We start from the raw sequence: 15,885 nt of genomic DNA, 5'->3' as shown, positions 1-15,885 counted from the left end.
AAGCACAGTTTAAAGGCTTTAGTTCTCCCCTGCCGATTGCCCCCAGCACCTGGCGTCCGGAGGTAGACTGCCTTGGGACATGGAAGTTCCATTAAGCTGTCCCAACAGTTCTCCTCCATCTAAAAGGCATTTGCCTTCAGAACACAAGCATGGTCCTGATGGCTTGAGCCAAAGAGCTCTCTCTCTCCTAGCATCCTTCTTCTCACGTCGGTCACCCAGATTTGCAAATCAATTTCGGGGAGGGGTCTACGTCTTTTGAGAGGGGGGAGGGTTGGGAACAGCTCCCTATTCACTGATAAAAACTGACGGAAGCGTGCTCCGTTATTACAAGCAGGTTGCAGAAATGAGTTTTTCGAGGGAAGGGATCTGGGTTGCCCCTGTGCAGAGTTTTAATTGTTTTTAAAATGTATTCACTGAGCACACCCTGCCCTAAGAAAAATGAAAGAAAAAGGTTCCCAGATTGGAGTGAATATCGAACACCAACTCGCCCGCCCACCCAACGTTGCCGGGCAGCAATGACAACGGAGGAGGAAGTCGAGGTCCCAATTTGCTCATGTTTGACTCTAGTCAGGAGGAGGACCATCCAGAGCTGACTTACCGAAGAGCCCTTTTTCCTTTTGTTGGCGATTCCCCCGAAGCGGAATTTCAGGCCCCCTCCCACCTTCTTGCCCTTCCCTTTCTTCTTGCCATCTTTGGCGCTCTTGATCTTCTTCCGTACGCCGGGACCTGCAGGGGCAGAGAGACCTTGGCCACTGACGCCACAGTGACTTGGTTGGGCTCTTTCCCTCCTTTGGGTCGGGGAACCGTCTTCTCCTTCTCCTAAGTAAACTGCTTTGAACATAAGAACAGCCCTGCTGGATCAGGCCCAAGGAAGCCCATCTCGTCCAGCATCCTGTTCCCCACAGTGGCCCACCAGATGCCTCTGGGGAGCCCACAGGCAAGAGGTCTGTGCATGCCCTCTATCTCCTGCGGTTGCTCCCCTGCAAGAGGGATTCAGAGGCATTGTGCCTCTGAGGCTGGAGGTGGCCCATGGCCACCAGACTAGTAGCCAGTAATAGACCTGTCCTCTAAACGCGGCATACACATTTGTTAATAATCCATCGGCATCATCATCATCTTGTGTATGTGGACTAAAAACCCGTTTTTGCAAAGCGGACATGAAATAAGTCGCTGAACTCTAGTCCAACTGTCCAGACCCAGGTAGTGTCCCCTCGAACAGGGGTTCCCAGATGTTGTCGACTACAACTCCCAGAATCCCCAAGCAAAAGCCATGGCAGCTGGGGATTCTGGGAGTTGTAGTCCACAACGTCTGGGAAACCCCCGTTTGCAGGAACCCTGGTCGGGACGTCTTCAGAGGAGGAGCCACCCACCCACCCACCCACCCCCGTTACCTTTGCCCTCTTTGGTTTTGGCCTTCCTGATCACAGGCGGTGGTGGCGGCAGGAGGGGTTGTGGTGGGCTGGCGGAGGGTAGTGGTGGTAGTGGCGGTGGCGGCAGCGGCGGGGCGATGGCGACGGTTTCAACGGCGGCGGCCACAGCGGCAGCAGCCGCAGCTGCCGAGCTGCCTTTGAAGGGGTTGTTGGCACTGAATTCTCGCCACTTGGCTCCCAGGACGGTCATCATCTTGGACATGGGGATCTTGGGGTTCCTCTTGGCAACCAGAGGCCTGGAGACAAAGCCGGACACCGGAAGGGAGACGAGGACAAGTCCTGGTTAAGGCGGCCCACCGACCTTGGAATATGGGAAGCTGCCACATACTGAGTCAGACCACTGGTCTATCTAGCTCAGTATTGCCGGCACAGGCTGGCAGCGGCTTCTCCAAGGTTGCAGGCAAGAGTAGGGGATTGGAAGGTTCCCCTCCTCGTCATCAGGTTAGGAAACCTGTATGCCATTTATGCAATGCTCCTGCATAGGAATAGGGAGGGAAGACGCGACCAAGAGGTTCATGCAGATGAGACAGTTAATCTCTTCTGGAAAAGTTTGTATGGTTATGTGCAGAGAGACAAGAGTATCTCTTCTAAACAGCAGTGGGACAAATTGTGGAAATGGACGTTGGACGTAAACCACCCCCCCACCCACCCCCGATTACCTGATGTGCCTTGAAATCCACCCCCCACCCCCCGCCCAAGTTACAGTACTGCCTGCATATACTTTATAAGCCTGTGGGTTACCAGATCCTTGCTTGTAAATCTTTGTAGAGATATGATGTACAAACAACCACTTTGTATATAATTGTGCTTTGGCAACGTACTGTATGCTTTGGTAGTTGGTTGGTTCAATAAAAAAATCTTGTCCTATCTTGGAGATGCTGCCAGGGAGGGAACCTGGAACCTGCATGCAAGCAGGCAGGGGCTCTTCCCTGAGCAGACCCATCCACTAAGGCAGGACTACTCAACTTAGGGCCCCCCACCAGCTGTGGCCTACAACTCCCATAATCCCCCGCCACAGTAGCGTCTGCAGGAGGGCCGGGGTTGAGCAGGCCTGCCCTCAGGGGAGTCTCTTCCAGGGCTCACCCATGTAGTCTCCCATTCAAATGCAAATCAGGACAGACCCTACTTAGCAAAGGGGGAAATTCACACTGGCTACCACAAGACCAGCTCTCCTCCTCCATCAACTCTCTGCCAATTAACTTGGGGGCTCTCAACTATGGGTATCCCAGGTCTTGCCGGACTGCAAGTCCCATCATCCCCAGCCACAATGGCCACAGTCGTCAGGATACAACCACATCTGGGGATCCAGTGTCGGGCACCCCTGATTTATCCCCTTCTTTGGACCCTGGCAACTGCGGCGTAAGATTTCACAAGCAAACAGTCTCCAAGGCTGGTCTCAGACCAAAGTGAGCCCATCTCTTCCCGCATCTCTTTTCCCACAGTAGCCAACCGGACTTCTTCAGGAAGGCTCACAAAATGGGTATGAAGGCAGGGCCTTCCCCACTGGTTTGCGCCCTGCAACTGGCACTTGCAGGTAGACTGCCACTGAACGTGGAGGTTCCATTCAGATATTAATGGCTATAGGGAGGCTTCTTCTCCACCACGCCTGTGTCTAATTCCCACTTAAAGCACATCCCGCTATATTCCATGCCTGCGAATTCCACGTGTGCAACATATGGCTCTGGGAGGTGTACTGTCTCTGAACAATCAGAGTCTGACCATTAATAGACATGCAACGTCCCACTGCAGAAGAGAGAAGCAGATTCGGACCAGACATTCAGAGGAATTTCCTAACTGGTAAAGGTTGTTTGCCCATGGAACAGTCTGCCTCATGCAGTGATGGTGGGCTCCTTTGGGGGAGATTTCCAAACACAGGCTGGACAGTCATCATCTGTCAGGGATATAGCTGGAGATGATCCTGCAGTTTCCTGTACCCAGTGGGGGGGGGTGAGGGGGTTGGACTAGATGACCCTTCCAACTTTAATGTTCTATGAAACCCAGAACACCACTCCAAACCCTGTCCTCTCAGAGCAGAGCGAGGGCTGGCACCACCTACCTGAGAAACTGACTGAAGGCCTTGTAGTTTGTCAACATGTGATAGTCTTCTTCCGAAAAAGCGTAATCCACGTCGTCTAAGCCCCACTCCTCCATCAGCTGAGCCGAGGACTTTGGCTCCTACAGGGAGGCAAAGAGCGGCACCGAAGGGCTCACAAACCTGTCGTGGGGCGTCCCAGGGACACCCGAAGCTGGCTTACACTGAATCAGACGCTTGGTCCCCCTTGCTTGGTTTCGTCTGCTCTGACTGGCAGCAGCTTCTCCAAGGTTGCAGGCAGGAGTCTCTCTCATGCTGCCGGGGAGGGAACCTGGGGCCTTCTGCACGCAGAGCAGAAGCTCTACCCCTGAGCTATGGCCTCATCCTATTCGGACAGGGTCTTTCCCAGCCCTACCTGGAGAGGCCGGGCCAAACGGGTGCTTTGCCACTGAGTTATGGACGCTCCTGATAAACACAGGAAGCTGCCTTCTACTGAGTCAGACCCTTGGTCCATCTAGCTCAGTATTACCTGCTCTGACTGGCAGCAGCTTCTCCAAGGTTGCAGGCAGGGGTCTCTCTCCCAGCCCTACCTAGAGATGCTGCCAGGGAGGGAACGTGGAGCCCAGATGCTCTTCCTGGACTTGATGTGTGAGCACTGCAAGATATTCCCCCTCAGGGGATGGAGCCGCTCTGGGAAGAGCATCCAGGTTCCCAGTTCCCTCCCTGGCAGCATCTCCAAGACAGGGCTGAGAGAGACTCCTGCCTGCAACCCGGGAGAAGCCGCTGCCAGTCTGTACCGCATGCCAGCACGCTCTTCCACAGATCTACGGCTCCGTCCCCTAAGGGGAACATCTCACAGTGCTCACATGTCGTCTCCCACCCAAATGCAAACCAAGTTGGACCCTGTTTAGAAAAGGGGCCAATTCATGCTCACTGCCAAGGGACCAGCTCTCCTCCCTGACCACAAGGCCGGCTCTCGTCCACACAGTGGGGCGTGGAGTGCCCAGAGCCCCACTCCCCTTCTCTGCCCAGACATGGGGGGACCCCCTTAAGCTTGTAAGGCAGGCACAGCGTGGCCTGCACTTGATGTCCCCACCACCACCACCACCCCCAGGCTGTTCCCCTGCCCACCCCCCAAGCCGATAACTGGGCTGCTTCCCATGGCAGCCCCTAGAAACAGAAAAGGTGTAGCTCTCCTTAGTTCAGGCAGTCAGACACCTGTGTGTGCCCCCAGTGGGACAGCAGATATCTGAACAGCAGACCCCATTCCTAGGCCAGCCCACAAAAAGCTCGGGAGAAGCAAGAAGAATCAGAGGCCCCTCCAACAGGTGACGGCATTCAACACCAAGACATAGGAACCTAGGAAGCTGCCCCATACCGAGTCAGACCAATGGTCCATCTAGCTCAGTATGGTCTACTCTGACTGCTCGCCTGCAGAAGGTCCCAAGTTCCCTCCCTGGCAGCATCTCCAGATAGGGCTGGGAGAGACTCCTGCCTACAACAAGGGAGAAGCTGCTGCCAGTCTGGGTAGACGATACTGAGCTAGATGGACCAAGGATTGGACTCAGTATATGGCAGCTTCCTAGGTTCCTATGTACTGGTAGCGGCTTCTTCAAGTGAGCAGGCAGGAGCTCTCTCTCAGGGAGAGAACCTGGGACCTTCTGCATGCAAGCAGGGAAATGCTCTTCCCAGAGCAGCCCCGACTGTCTTACAGTGCTCACACATGTCTCCCATTCAAATGCAAACCAGGGTGGACCCTGCTTAGCAGAGGGGACAATCCCTGCTTGGTACACAAGACCAGCTCTCCTCCAGACAAATCTGGACCCGGATGGACTGGTGAATTCACAGGGCAAACATCAGAATGGAAAAGGCAGCTGAGGAGTAGAGTGGCACCACAGCAATAATTAAGATTAAAATGTACCCCCCCCCAAATAAAAGGAGGGAGGGAGGGAGGGAGGACAATTGCCATAGCTACAAAGAAGAAATCAGAAATTAAGACACACACACACACCATTTGAAGAAAAAGGACTAATTAAGGGAAGGGTTCTGAAACTTGGGCCTCCAAATGATGTTGGACTACAGTTCCCATCATCCCCAGCCACAATGGCCTTCGTCCCCTGTGTCTGGGGATGATGAGAGCTGTAGTTCAACACCATCTGGAGACCCAAGTCTGAGAAGCCCTCAATCAAGGGCTGATTTAGGAATGCCAGGTTGCACCAGTGAGCAGGCGGGTGCTTTCCAGACTAGACCTTGCAACGGGGTCATGTCGGATCTCGGAAGGGTGCTTCCACATTTCCTGCGTCGTGACACCGCTGTCCCTACGTGGACAGCAAGGTGCCGTTCACATTTCCAATGCCTTGTCTCAAATTTAATCACTGCGATAGAGAGCTAGGACGCCGTATATCTGGCGTAAAAAAGGTTGCTGTTTTTTCAAGTTGTTAGTTTCCGCAAGACTGCTCCCCCTGCTGTTTACATTTCAAATGTGATTTGCCTGAATGGGGGCATTTTGCTGCTGTTGAGCAGCTAGTCTGGAAAGCACCCAGGAATTGAACAACTAGTCTGGAAAGCACCCAGGAATTGAACAACTATAACAGGACAGAAACCACTTTGAAAGAAAAGGGCCAGAAAAGTGCTGCTCGGAAAAATCAGGTCAGAAACACAACAAGCAGAGAACAGAGAAAACCCTGGAATGTGACCGCTGGGCAGTGACATGATCCGGATTCTCTGTAAAAACAAATACGTCAGAGGAAACAACTACTAGGGAAGCAACCACAAGCCTGTGCGTGAACAGATCTTCAGGCTGAAGATGAGTTCCGGCTTCAGCCCTGCTCCTTCTGAGCAAGAAACCCCAGGCTGCCCAGGGCCACGATCCCTAGAGCCGAGGTACCTTTAAGCCTCCGTCCTCGGTCTCCTCCTCCTCCTCTTCCTCCTTCTTTTTCCGCCTGGCTTTCTTCTCCTTCTTCTCCTTCAGCTTCTTCTTCTTCTTCTTGTTGGGGGAATAGTCACTCCCCTCACTCTCCGATCTTTCGCCCGGCTCCTCCTCGTTCTCGGAGATCTCATCATCGTGGGTCTCCTAAAGGTCAACAAAGACAAACGCAGGCCCTTGAGGGGAAAGGGAGCAAAAGGGAGAGCGCTCCATTTCTCCTGCGCCCTGCGGGACATTTCACCGCAAACCCCTGCTGGAAAGAAGGCAGCAGAGAGTCACAGCACAGGCTGTTACGGTGGGGAGCAAAACTGGCCGATGTTTAAGGACGACCTATTCCTCCCACGTTCTCTGCAGAGTTCAGGGTGCATTCCAGAACTTCGGTTGAGAAGAGGCATACTCATTTTTTTTCTTATCCTCATAACACAAGGTGTATGCCCTCGAACCCAGACACACGTAATCCTCCCAGCAACCTGCAAGGTAAATTAGGCTGAGAAATGAGAGCTCTGATCTGATCTAGAGCAGGGTTTCTTAACCTTGGGCCCCCAGATATTATTCGATTTCTATACCATCCTTCCAAAAATGGCTCAGGGTAGTTTACACAGAGAAAGAAAGAAAGAAAGAAAGAAAGAAAGAAAGAAAGAAAGAAAGAAAGAAAGAAAGAAAGAAAGAAAGAAAGAAAATAAATAAAATAAAATAAAATAAAATAAAATAAAATAAAATAAAATAAAATAAATAAGATGGCTCCCTGTCCCCAAAGGGCTGACAATCTAGAAAGAAATGTAAGATAGACCCCAGCAACAGTCACTGGAAGTACTGTGCTGGGGGTGGATAGGGCCAGTTACTCTCCCCCTGCTAAAGAAAGAGTCACCACATTAAAAGGTGCCTCTTTGCCAAATTAGCAGATGTTGAGGGACTACAACCCCCATCATCCCAGCCATGTCCCTTGTGGCTGGGGATGATGGGAGTTGTAGTCCACCAACATCTCAGGGCCCAAGGTTAAGAAACCCTGATCTGGAGACAACCAGTGACCCAAACAGCCCCAGGCATCTGAATCTAGGTCTTCTTCTCAACCCAGCCCCAACACCCGAATGGCCCTGTTCCACTTCTGCAGAGTGGTGGCAAGCGGTTCGCCTGTAACCAAGGGGTGGTGAGCTGGTCTTGCGACAGCAAGCATGAGTTATCTCCTTTGCTAAGCAGGGTTTGCCTTGGTTTGCATTTGGATGGGAGTCGACCTGTGAGCACTGCAAGATGCTTCCTCTTAGGGAATAACTCAGTTCTAGAGCCCCTGCCCAAAATTTAGAAGATCCCAGGTTCACTCTCTGGTAGCATCTCAGGGAGGGCTGGGAGAGGCTCCTCCTGAGACCTTGGCGAGCTGCTGCCAGTCAGTGTGGACAATACAGTCACCCCTCGCCAACCACAGTTTGACCAACCACAGTTTTGAGTATAAGTGAATGGGAGATGGTGACAGGCCTTGCCAACCGCAACCCAAGTATCCGTTGTTGGCGAGGGGGGTTTTTTAGTGATGGGGGGGGTGTTCCCCATGATTTTCAGATTTCAAATTTCCAGAGCTCTGATCTGCTCATTCTTCTGGGTGACTCTTGGCAATATTACGGGATTTGGGGTGATTTTTAGCACACCCAAAAACCTATTTTTTTTCCTTTATTTTTAGGTCTTTATGCAGCCATGGGTCCCCTAGTCCCCTGTTCCCTATAGACTTTAATACCTCGCCAACCGCGAATTTGCCAAAGGCAAGGTTTTGGCTCAGTAGAAGGCAGCTTACAAAACGGAAGGACCGTAAGCTCAGTGGCAGAGCATCTTCTTTGCATGTAAAAGGTCCCAGGTTCAATCCCTGGTAGCATCTCCAGGTAGGGCTGGGAGAGATTCCTGCCTGAGACCTTGGAGAAGCTGCTGCCAGTCAGTGAGGACAATACTGAGCTAACTGGACCAAGGGTCTGACTCAGAATATGGCAGCTTCCTCAAGGGCTTGCCCCGTCCTAGGTGCAGATGGACCAGTAAACAGACCACTCTACATGGAGTGTTCTTGTTATTGCTCACCAGTTCTCTGTCCTGAGTTTCTCCCCATGAGCTATAGGCAACCAACAGGTGAGGCATTCTCAGGTGTTAGAAGAGGCGAGTTGTGATAATCAAACCCACCTGTCACTCTTCCACCATAAGCCTTCTAACTCCCTGCGCTCTGCAATGTGTCGTTTCCATATTATGAATATTTATGGCTCTGGGCACCAAAACGCTATAGAAACCTGCTTTCCTGCTCAGAGAGCAGAGGCATTCTCTCCACCACGCCGACATTTTCTTGGTCCTATAAGTCCGTTTCTGAGGTCCTCCTCACACTCCAGTGTGGAAGTTCTCAAGCCTGGGTGCCCAGATGTTGTGGGACTACAACTCCCATCATCCCATGCTACCGCGGCCAAAGGCTGGAGGTGACGGGAGTTGTAATCAAACAACATCCGGGGACTCAACATTAGGAACCCCTGCATTCGTGGGACCATCACCATGACCCAGAGCCAGGCGATGCAGATTAAGGGGCCACAGAGATCCCAGTTGGCTCTGTAGCCCTGGGCTACCATGCACCAGGTAGCCTGGGTCTCATCCAGCAAGCCAATCCTTATATTATTAGTTGGGGGGGGTGAAATCAGCCCCAAAGCCCAGTGGCTTCCCCAGCCTTGTGCTTCATTTCAATTCCCTAGCTTTGTTTCCATACGCATGGCAATTCCAGTATTCCTCAACATACGAGAAGCATCAGCCAGCGGCAAGCTGGGCATTTCCCCACCCTTGCCCATTTCTGTGCCTGCAAGGTCTCCGCACCACCAGATCTAGACATGCCCGGGCTAGCTCACATCATGGACAGATTTTCATATATATATCTCTATATTTTAAATCCCAATAAAATCTTTCGGACCTGAAGGAGATTTATAATGGCTTTTGGTTCTTTGTGTCTCCAAATGAATCACAATACTTTGAAACAGGGAAAAGAAGAAATTGGACTCTTTTGCTTTCCACCAGTGGAATAAACAGCTATAATTTCGGCCGGAATAATTGGTTGCCATGGCAATTCCCGCAGAATCCCATCTCTCCGTCCGCCTCTCCCTCCGACAGGGACCGCCATCTACATATGTTCCATCCAATGCAAACCGCCGATGGAAATGCATCGCTCGTATCGATGGAAATGCATCGCTCGTATCGGCAATTGCAGCCGCCCCGTTCTAACGAGCTGGGGGTTGGCCAGGCCAGATGCCGATACCTCTGGTTGCCAGCAACCTCGCTCCCACACCCCACCCCACCGTTAACAGGAGCTGCATAGCCTGCCGGCTGGCCATTTCTCAGGTAGAGTTGGGCAGGTCTGTACAGCTCTACCTGGTGAATGGTCAGCCTGCAGGCAGCACAGCTCTCGTTAATGGTGGGGTGGGGTGAGCTGGGAGAAAGAGGCTGCCACTAACCACTGGTAACAGTCTTCTTGGGTGGGGGCCCCTGGTTTGTGAGGACAGGCCGTGACGGCGTATCATACGGAGTTTGGAGCCCAACTGAGCACAACCAGCAAATGCATTTGGCTGCCTGACCAGCGGAGTGAGGGCAAATTAATTTTCACAATCTGGAACAAGGATCTGGGGCCAGCAGAAACAAAATCAGCAGTCCTTCCACATAGACTGATACACATTTCACAATTTTTTTAAAAGTAGGTTAAAATGGACAAGAAGGGGGCGGGGGGTGTTTGCATTTCCAACCAAACAAGCAGTGCCTGCAGAGATGTGAGGACATAGGAGGCTGCCATATACCGAGTCAGACCCTTGGTCCATCTAGCTCAGTATTGGCAGTATCAGACTGGCAGCAGCTTCTCCCAGGTTGCAGGCAGGCGTCTCTTTCAGCCCGGTCTTGGAGATGCTGCCAGGGAGGGGACTGGGAACCGGGATGATCTTCCCAGAGCAGCTCCATCCCCCCGAGGGGAATATCTTACAGTGCATCAAGTCTCCCATTCATATGCAACCAGTCCAGGCCTTGCTTAGCTAAGGGGACAAGTCATGCTTGCTACCAGGAGATCAGCTCTCCTATCGAGGACTCATCTTATACCTGCATTGCATGCAAAAGGTCCTGGGTTCAATTCCAGCCACCTCCAGCGAGAGGAATCTTGGACAGGAGGGCTGGGACTTCTGAGGGTTGACCGTCTAAGCCTTGGGTTGCCCGACTTATTGGACTACAACACCCATCACCCCCTGTCACAGTGGCCGGTTGCTGGGGGTGACGAACATAAGAACAGCCCTGCTAGAACAGGCCCAAGGCTGAGTGGTAGTCCAACAGCCTCTGGGGACACAAGGTTCAGAACCCCTCTGGCATGCAGAGATGATGATCCTGGCCATTTAATCTCCAGCCCCTTCCCAAATGATCCCATAAATAGAATGTTCTCACGACCCTAAAGAGGAGCGCCCGGCCAGAGAAAGAGAGCTGGGCTCCCCGCTAAGTGGCAGCTGTGGGGTCACCAAGACCAGGGCAGCAGGAAGGTAGAGTGGTCGTGTGGGAAGTGAAAGTGCAGGAGGGCGGCTTTTCCTCCAAACTCGATAAAATCACACTCGATTCACACGAGGACGAGCACATAGCGGGAGGGTGCACAGCTCTCCTGGGTGTTTCTCTGCCGACTCTCGATACCTTCGAACCCAGGTATCAAGGCGGGTGGCTTCAGAGGCCAGGTACTCAGCAAGTCTGTCAAACCAGCAAGGAGAGGAGAGCTGGTCTGGTGGCAGCAAGCATGACTTGTCCCCTTAGCTAAGCAGGGTCTGCCCTGGTTTGCATTTGAATGGGAAACTAGAAGTATGAGCACTGGAAGATCTTCCCCACAGGGGATGGAGCCACTCTGGGAAGAGCATCTGAGGTTCCAAATTCCCTCCCTGGCAGCATCTCCAAGAGAGGGCTGAGAGAGATTCCTGCCTGCAACCTTGGAGAAGCCGCTGCCAGTCTGTGAAGACAACACTGAGCTAGATAGACCAAGGGTCTGACTCCATATATGGCAGTCTCCTATGTTCCTCCCCCGAACTACAGAGCCCCCCCCCCCCACTTGGCTTGGGATGCCCAAGAGACTCGGGGGCAGAAGGGGAGGGGAAGCTTCACTTCTATGTCTCGGTGCTTTCCTTCTCCTGCTGAAGGAGCCTCGCTGCCGAAGAGTCCCCCAAGCCCAGGAGGCAACCTTGCGACGGCCTCCCTAAAACCCCAGGGTGTCCACCCTGATTCATTGCACCAGGACTTGCTCCCCAGGTCAGCCAGCTCCATTGCCTGGGGGCATCCACCCTTCCTTCCAGGAGACCCACAAGCTCGGCCTCATGGCAACAGCCCTCCCCTGGGCTGAACTCAGGAACAGAGGAAGCGGCCTTCTACCGAGTCAGACCACCAGTCCGTCTAGCTCAATATTGTCTACACAGACTGGCAGCGGCTTCTCCAAGGTTGCAGGCGGAGGTCTCTCTCTCAGCCCTCTCTTGGAGATGCTGCCAGGGAGGGAACTTGGAGCCTTCTGCAGGGAAGCAAGCAGGGGCTCTTCCCAGAACGGCCCCCTCCCCAAAGGGGAACATATCTTACAGCGCTTACATGTGGTCTCCCATCCAAATGCAAACCAAGGCAGACCCTGCTTAGCAACAGGGACTTTGCATGCTTGCTACAGCAAGACCAGCTCTCACCCCCTGGGGCCCAGTTCACGTGTGAATTGGTTTGATATCAAACCAGTTTGCACATCCCTAACTGGAACCTGCTAAGCCTTAACTTAGCAACATAAGAAGCTGCCATATACCGAGTCAGACCATTGGTCTATCTAGCTCAGTATTGTCTACCCAGACTGGCAGCGGCTTCTCCAAGGTTGCAGGCAGGAATCTCTCTCCGCCCTCTCTTGGCGATGCTGCCAGGGAGGGAACTTGGGACCTTCTGCGATTCTCAGAGTGGACCAGTCTCCTACAGGGAATATCTTGCAGTGCTCACATGTGTCCACTTCAAATGCAAACCAAAGCAGACCCCGTTTAGCAAACGGGACCATTTATACTTGCCACTGTCTCAGGAGTCCAGATCGGGCTCCGGCTAGCCACGTAAGTCCTCAGTCCTCACCTGCATCTTTGCCACGTCAGCTGCTCCCCTACAAGCGCCTGTCTCCAGCTGCCCGCCTTGCCTAACGTGGGTTTGTACACCGATATTGAAAGGTAGACTGCCCCTGACCAGGTAGGTACTATTGAAGATTCAGGACAAGAAATCAGAGACTAGGTTTATTGGGTCAGGCGGTCTCTGCCCCTTGCAATGGGCGGATAAGCTGGCTGCAGCATCTTCGCCGGCAACATGCTGCTTAAGCCGCTGGGAGGAGGCAACATAGCCAGGTGCAGCCACCACATGCTTCCAGGAAGGAGATAAACACAACACAGATGCTTCTCCACCCAAACAAAGGAGGCAGCACCCATCTGCGCAATCCAGGCGCCATGTTGGCGTTTCCCACTGACAGGCTTCAGGAAGCCTACCTAGAGCAGACAAGCCTGTGTCAAAAGAGTGTCAGCAAACCTCCACATCCAGGTTATTAGTTATTATTATTATAAAGCCAGCGTGGTGTAGTGGTTAGAGTGCTGGACTAGGACCGGGGAGACCCGAGTTCAAATCCCCATTCAGCCATGAGACTAGCTGGGCGACTCTGGGCCAGCCACTTCTCTCTCGGCCTAGCCTACTTCGCAGGGTTGTTGTGAAAGAGAACCTTAAGTATGTAGTACACCGCTCTGGGCTCCTTGGAGGAAGAGCGGGATAGAAATGCAAAATAATAAGTAATAAGTAAGAATAAGAACTAGCTGAGACTTCTGCCCTGGCCTGAGAAGATGTGTCGTTGTCGTCCTCATCATCGTCGTCCTCCTCCTCCTCTCATAGGAAGCTGTTTTCTACATCTAGCTCAGTCTCGTCTACACCAGACCTGCACAACTCAAATGCTCTGGTGGGCCGGAACCATCCACAACTGGGCAGGCAGGGGCCAAAGTCAATTTTTAGCACATTGCATTAAAATTAAAAATATTATTTGTCACTTGTGGATCTGTTCCCCCTGTCAGTGGACCCATAGCTTCAACCAAGGATAGTGGCCATCGCTCAGCGGAAGAGCACCTGCTGCCTGCTTGCGTGCAGAAGGCTCCATGTTTCCTCCCTGGAGGCATCTCCATGAGAGGGCCGAGAGAGACTCCTGCCTGCAACCTTGGAGAAGCCGCTGCCAGCCTGGGTAGACAATCCTGAGCTGGATGGACCGAGGGTCTGACTCAGTAGATGGCAGCTTCCTCTGTTCCTACTTCTACCTCACTTTTCTAGTGAAGAGGGAAATACCCCAACAATCACCACTCATGCCTAAATCACAAAAATCAGCTTCACGGCCCAAGAAACCATTTAAAATGGTTTCCCCTGGAATCTTCTTAAACGTGTCTGGAATAGAGCCTGCACCATACGGAAGGCATCTGAAAAAATTAAACCACGTTCCGCACCAGAACAGGCCGCGTTCTGGGTCCTGCATGCATTGTGCAAATTAAGCAACACCTTCATATCCTTGGCATAATTTATGTCCTTTCGCCAAAAAGAGGAAAGGCAAAGCGCTAGAAGGCAAAAACTCCACACACACACACACACACACCCAAAATTAGAACTTTTATTCACCCCCTACTTTCTGTGTTGTGGTAGTAAGCATGAACTGTTCTCTTTGCTAAGCAGGGTTTGCTCTGGTTTGCAATGGGATGGGAGGCGACACGTGTGAGCACTGTAAGATATTCTCCTGAGGGGATGGGGCCATAGCTCAGTGGAAGAGCTCCTGTCTGCTTGCAAGCAGAAGGTTCCAAGTTCCCTCCCTGGCAGCATCTGCAAGATAAGGCTGGGAGAGACTCCTGCGGGTAAGCTTGGAGAAGCCGCTGCCAGTCTGTGAAGACAATCCTGAGCTAGATGGACCAAGGGTCTGACTCAGTATGTGGCAGCTTCCTATGTTCCTAAGGTCTAGAAACTTGATTTTATTTTTAAAAGGTAGCTAAGAGCAGAGACTCTCAGAAAGCCGAGTGCTATGCACAGAACGGCTGGACATGCATCCCACAGCTTCTGCCCACCCCACTCCCCTTCTTCTGTGCACCATCTGCAGAGAGCCCAGTTGGTACGCAGAGCACTGCCAGGATTTATGGCCAGTCACCAGCGACAAACTATAAATGAGGCGCTGCAATGCAGCTGGAGCCTCCCAGGGTGGAGGGGGGCCGACAGGGAAGCAAGCCGTGCTGGGAGGGATGGGGTGGAAATAACTGTGCAGGCCCCAAAGCATTGGGGCACCACTGACAGCAGCAGCACCACCACCACAGCTCTAACCCCCAAGCTTCCCTTGTGCAGGTCAATTCTGACCCCGAGGTGGCCAGACAGACACCTGCCACGCTGCTGGCCATTTATCTCTCCAAACAGCCCAAACACCTATTTTGCAAAGTGTATGCCCAAGAGAATCTGAAGGAAGGGAAGCGCATAAGGCACTCATCACTGGGCTGGGGTACTGCCTTGCATTCTGCTCGGGGCTGCCCTTGGAGACCATCAGGACATGTCGATTTTTCACAGATGCCCCCCCTGCTAAACCTGGGCCTCCATAGCCCCTTTCTCCCGCATCTTCCTCACATTTCTTTTCTAGATCAGGGGCCCCCAACCTAGGATCACCAGGTGTTGGGCTACGACTCCTTCATCCATTGCAGGCAGGGGATGCTGGGAGTTGTAGTCCAACAGCATCTGGGGACTCAAGGTTGAGCACCCCTAATTTCAATTGTAAGGTCCTCAGGGAAGAGGCCTGTCCTCTCATTATTTGCGAGGTATGATGTACCTATATGTGCTAACCCTGCTTAGCAAAGGGGGGCCCAAGTCATGCTTGGTACCACAAGACCTGATCTCCTCTTGTGGTGGCAAGCATGAATTGTCCCCTTGGCTCAGCAGTTTTTGTCCTGGTTTGCATTTGGATGGGAGACCACATGTGTGAGCACTATAAGCTATTCCCCTGAGGGGATGGGGCCGCTCTGGGAAGAGCACCTGCATGCAGGAGGTTCCAAGTTCCCTCCCTGGCAGCATTTCCAAGATGGGGCTGAGAGAGACTCCTGCCTGCAACCTTGGAGAAGTCGCTGCCTTTAGAACTAGTAGGAAGGAGAGCTGGTCCTGTGGTAGCAAGCATGCATTTTGTTTATTTGTTTATATCTATGTAAACCGCTTTGGGGACTTTTTGTTGAAAATTGTAAGTAAATATTTGTCATCGTATGTAAATATTCGTCTTTTTCATCGTCAAAGAGGAGAGCTGGTCTTGTGGTAGCAAGCATGACTTGTCCCCATAGCTAAGCAGGGTCTGCCCTGGTTGCATCTGAAAGGGAGACGATGTGTGAGCACTGGAAGATATTCCCCTCCTTAGGGGATGGAGCTGTTCTGGGAAGAGCAGAAGGTTTCCAGTTCCCTCCCTGGCAGCATCTCCAAGAGAGGGCTGAGAGAGATTCCTGCCTGCA

General features: G+C 52.5%; 1 protein-coding gene across 6 annotated transcripts in view; it reads right to left on the bottom strand.

Annotated features, from left to right (window-relative positions):
• CHD5 (chromodomain helicase DNA binding protein 5) overlaps positions 1-15,885 on the bottom strand; it is a 93,087-nt gene that overhangs the window by 62,025 nt on the left and 15,177 nt on the right. For all 6 annotated transcript variants that reach the window (XM_053281190.1, XM_053281192.1, XM_053281194.1 and 3 more), the window contains exons 3-6: positions 6,350-6,535; positions 3,487-3,605; positions 1,392-1,666; positions 599-726 (exon numbers count right to left, since the gene is read on the bottom strand). In XM_053281190.1, coding sequence (XP_053137165.1) covers positions 599-726; positions 1,392-1,666; positions 3,487-3,605; positions 6,350-6,535 — 708 coding nt within the window. The remainder of the gene's footprint in view (positions 1-598; positions 727-1,391; positions 1,667-3,486; positions 3,606-6,349; positions 6,536-15,885) is intronic.

The sequence above is a fragment of the Hemicordylus capensis genome, chromosome 16, assembly GCF_027244095.1.
Source record: "Hemicordylus capensis ecotype Gifberg chromosome 16, rHemCap1.1.pri, whole genome shotgun sequence".
NCBI lineage: Eukaryota > Metazoa > Chordata > Lepidosauria > Squamata > Cordylidae > Hemicordylus > Hemicordylus capensis.
Note: the sequence above shows the minus strand (reverse complement) of the source record. Positions and strands in the feature narration are given on the sequence as shown.